Source organism: Myotis daubentonii, chromosome 2 (assembly GCF_963259705.1).
Source record: "Myotis daubentonii chromosome 2, mMyoDau2.1, whole genome shotgun sequence".
NCBI classification, from domain to species: domain Eukaryota; kingdom Metazoa; phylum Chordata; class Mammalia; order Chiroptera; family Vespertilionidae; genus Myotis; species Myotis daubentonii.
The window spans coordinates 149,777,183-149,782,146 of NC_081841.1; the positions used below are offsets into that span (position 1 = coordinate 149,777,183).

The following is a 4,964-nucleotide window of genomic DNA, read 5'->3' on the forward strand; positions in this document are numbered from 1 at the left end:
ATATATATATATACACATACATACATTAGGAAAAAGGCAATGACTGTGAAAACTTAAGGAAAGAATCAGATCAAGAGACCTTTATGAGGAAGTGTTCAAAACATTTAAATAGTAGTGTTTTGTTTTGTTTCCTTTCTCTCCAGCAAGTTCCTTCTCCTACTATTTATTATCAGCAGTACCTGAATTATGTTGTTTTGGAGTACAAACCTATATTCTGTTCTTTTCTTCCCATTCACCCATATGTCACAGAATCTGTAGTCAGCTGATATTGTCTCTAATATATTTACTTAATGCATTTGAAAATTTGCACTTTTTTGCACTTAATGGCTTGAATTTGATATTTCCTTACAGGCTAACAAATTAATCTATTGCTGTTTCAAGCGTGTTGGCAAAGACACGAGTTGGGATTTATGCTATTGTTTTACAGAATTATTCATCTAATTATACTAAATTTCAAGAAGATAAAAGTTAAGTAGAATTATAAAGAGGAAATTAATATTCCATTATTATTTATTTGTAAAACTATTTCTATATATTTTCTGAAGAAGAGTAAAAAAAGGAAAAAAAATCATGTTTGATTCTTAAAAATGTATCCTGTTATTAATATTTAATTTAAATTTACACTTATATTGGTTTTATTTTAAATTTTCATCAAGATCCTGTTTCACTTTGGCCTTAAAATTTTGGCACTCCTGCTATAATACTACCAAGACTATATACTAAAAGGTTTTCAACAAAATATATTTAAATTTCAATTAAAATGCATTACTACGTTCTTATGCTTCATTGCGTGAAAAAAAGTTGACATTATTATGCAGTTAACCAGTAGAGTGTTCTCTTTAGAGATGGTTCTGTCAAATGAACTAGGTCTTTTCCACGAATTATTTTCAGTCCACATAATAAAATAAAATACATGTAAAGTTCCTTTGAAGATGAATCTGTGCTGTGCTTTAAGTTTTTAGGCAACAATTTCTAAAGTGCATAAATTTTTAATATGTGTGAAAGCCATTTAAATATCCAAAACTTAAAAAATGGTCTTATAGAAAATTACTAGACCCTCTATGTTGAATATAAAAGTACAAATCAGCTGTTATTACAAGGATTGTTAACTCAATTGTGGATTAACTATAATACAAATTAAATCTAATGTTGCATTTTCCCTTCTAAAGGAGGTTTTGACTTACTATGGTCTCATAAAATAAATAATAATAGTGATTCAGGTATTAACATAATTCATACATACTTAGGAAAGTAATTCTCCAGATAAAATATTTATGTGACCTAGAGTTATTAACAAAACTTAATAGAAGGTTTCCCAAAGGTGATTCAGGCAGTAATTGGGGCACAGTTTTCACATGGGATACAAGTGGGTGTTGTAAAATCTAATCAAAACCGGCACTGGAAAACTGTTCAGAGGGTCTGGTCAGTTTTATAATGCAACACCCTGGCCCTCTGGGAGGGTATGTTAAACAATATCATTATTGAAATCCAGGTAATATATTGGTCCCATGGGTATACAATGGGTTATAGTACCTAAATGTATGATTTCACTCATTCTTATATGGATATTTTTTTTCCCAAATAATTAGGATGATTCTGAGTATAACTTTGAAGATCAATTATTCCCTTATATTTTTATGCAACCAAATAATTACTAGCAATTTAAAAAAAAAACCAGAATGGTTTGTTATAGTTTCCTTTAGCGAATTATACGAAAATAGATAGAGGCTTCCTAGTGAGAAATAAACTCCTTAAGACACTGGAAACTTAGAATGGGGAAGATCCAGCCCATTGGACCATGATTTCTAAGAGTTAGGTCAAATATCACTCACTCTCTGTAAATTTCTATAAGAGAGAATGCATAGTGGTAGAATTTCTCAGTGGTAATGTGGAAGTTTATTTATGAACAGCCCCATTAGATTTAAGAACAAAGACAGGATGACTGGAATGGCTAATGTTCCAGAAACTTTTAGGGGCTCATGTAAACTAATAAAATTGTAAACCATCATTCAACTGCGAATTCCAAGAAGGCTCTGGGAATATATACACTATGAAAAACATTCTCATATCTTTCTTCCTCCTCCCCTCCCCCTTCCCTCTCACTCTCTTTCACTCACACATGCCAACTCTTTCCTGTATTTTTTTTTTAAATGTTAGAATTCCCAAAAGTCCGGATCCTATACTTTGCCCTTTTTCACACACCATGCTGTCAAATTTCTTACCACATGAGTCACAAAGTACATTCCTATTCCAGGCTCTATTGTGAACTATGACATCATACCTGGGCAATTTTCAATTCCTATATATTTCTTGTAATATGACTTCTAAATATATATTACATGTTATATATTATATGTTATATGTTATGTGTTATGTGTTATGTGTTATATGTTATATAGTATATAGTATATAGTGTATAGTATATAGTATATAGTATATAGTATATATAACATATATAATATATATTATATTATAAGTATATACATTTAGAAGTCACATTAAAAAGCTTTAAATATCTTAGCATAATTTGTTGGTTAAATATGTAGATTCTAGAGGTATGATTAAATTCTAGAAAAATAATTCTGTTTTGTTTATCATGTTTAAGGCTTTCTGAGCAAAAATAATAAAATAATTTAAAGATAGAGAATATCTCCTTAGAATCATTTGCTCTTGGCTTTCTAGGGTGATAGACAAGCCAGAGCCATGTCACGTGCTATACCACAAGACATGCCACATGTCATGGTACATGGCAGGCACAATTCTAAGGGCCTTAACAAATATTAAATCCTCATAACAACTCTGTGAGGAAGTTGTTTTTTATTACCCACATTTTAAAAATAAGAAAACTGCCCTAGCCGGTTTGGCTCACTGGATAGAGCGTCGGCCTGGGGACTGAAGAGTCCCAGGTTCAATTCTGGTCAAGGGCATGTACCTTGGTTGCAGGCACATCCCCAGTAGGGGGTGTGCAGGAGGCAGCTGATGGATGCTTGTCTCTCATCGATGTTTCTAACTCTCTATCCCTCTCCCTTTCTCTCTGTAAAAACTCAATAAAATATATTTAAAAAAAAATAAATAAATAGAAGAAACAAGAGTGCGGCGTGAACATGGGGAAGCAAAAGAAAACAAGGAAGTATGCGACCATGAAGCGAATGCTTAGTCTCAGAGATCAGAGGCTTAAAGAAAAGGATAGATTAAAACCTAAAAAGAAAGAAAAGAAAGATCCCAGTGCACTCAAAGAAAGAGAAGTCCCCCAACACCCCTCCTGCTTATTCTTCCAATATAACACACAGCTAGGCCCACCTTACCACATCCTGGTTGATACCAACTTTATCAACTTTTCCATTAAGGCCAAACTGGACTTAGTGCAGTCAATGATGGATTGTCTCTATGCCAAGTGTATCCCTTGTATAACTGACTGTGTAATGGCTGAAATTGAGAAATTGGGGCAGAAGTATCGAGTGGCTCTAAGGATCGCCAAGGATCCAAGATTTGAACGATTACCATGCTCATACAAAGGAACCTATGCAGATGACTGTTTAGTACAGAGAGTAACTCAGCACAAGTGTTATATTGTGGCCACAGTTGACCGGGACCTTAAACGAAGAATCAGGAAGATCCCTGGAGTTCCCATCATGTACATTTCTAACCATAGGTACAACATTGAGCGGATGCCAGATGATTATGGAGCCCCTCGATTCTAATACTTAAGACAAAGTTTCTCTGCTTTCCTTCAACCAAATTTCTCCTTTGCAGGTTTATTAAACATGCTACAACATGCATTATTGCGCCACTCACACATTTGCTGTTATGAGCTGAGAACAGTTAAATACAATCACTTTCTGGTGGTGTTTTGAAAATGATTTTGATGTTGTTTTGAAAATGATATTTTGTATCATTTAAAATTTTGTTACATCTTTTTATAAATCAGATGACTGCTAAAAAAAAAATAAATAAAAATAAGAAAACTAAAGCACAGAGATCTTATGCCACTTTCCTCCGGGCACACAGCAGTAGTAGAAAGAGCTGGAAACTGAACACAGGCTGCCTTGGCGCCAAGGTCAAACATTAGTTTACTAGGGATAGTTTTCTAAAGAGCAGCTCAATAAATATAAATACCTGTTATTGTTGTTTTTGTTATTGTTATTATTATAAAATGATAAAAATATTTAATTTTCAGAATGTTTAAAGATATGTATAGTAAAAGTGGTCAGGGTACTCTCCATTACATATTTAAGTAGTCTTGCTCATTGCTCATCATGCTAAATAATTTGTGTGTACTTCTTCAATGAGATGATCTCAATCACTGAGAATTTCTAAATCCCAGAGTCATTACACAACTGAAGAATCCCACTTTCCAACAGAAATATGAATCTTGTACAAATTGACTCTTAGTTTTTCCCTATGTCCTGCCTCCTATTTTCCCTAAGGAAGTGAGCATACACATCTAAAATATCTGAAACGATGAGGCTATGAGGAAAGGAAAAAAAATGCAAAAATAATTAGTTAATATACAATGCTATCTAAACCCTGATATCTCCTTTTATCTTTGGTGTTTTATGAATTGTTTCCCTTATTATGAATAACTAATAATCTATGTTGTTGTTGAGGAGCATGGGGTTAAATACATATCATATCTTTCCATATTGAAATAGCATACCTACATATCTTAGTAAATCTCCTTGTTGAAATACTTAAATATTGTGGTTCAAGAACTTGAATTATTGGCATAGGTCCCAGTGCTTCACAAATGACTTTTCATTACACAGTTTCCTACAGATTCTGTCATTTTCTCTTGAGGGTGCCTGGGAGAGAACTGTTAGAGTCCATACCGAATTCTCAGCAGCATTTTGCCTCTAGCATTGACTGTCTCTGCAGGCTTGGTATTGGAAACAGGAGCTCAATCATCCTTCATGTTTCTGACCATAGCACTAAAATTTCTAGAGATCAATCTACTTGCAATCTTT

General features: G+C 33.4%; 1 protein-coding gene across 1 annotated transcript; it reads left to right on the top strand.

Annotated features, from left to right (window-relative positions):
• The first annotated feature begins 3,085 nt into the window (after positions 1-3,085).
• On the top strand, positions 3,086-3,913 carry LOC132226361 (rRNA-processing protein FCF1 homolog). Its single transcript, XM_059681079.1, has one exon. The coding sequence runs from the start codon at positions 3,105-3,107 to the stop codon at positions 3,699-3,701; it is 597 nt and encodes a 198-aa protein (XP_059537062.1). The 5' UTR covers positions 3,086-3,104; the 3' UTR covers positions 3,702-3,913.
• Positions 3,914-4,964: the final 1,051 nt, after the last annotated feature.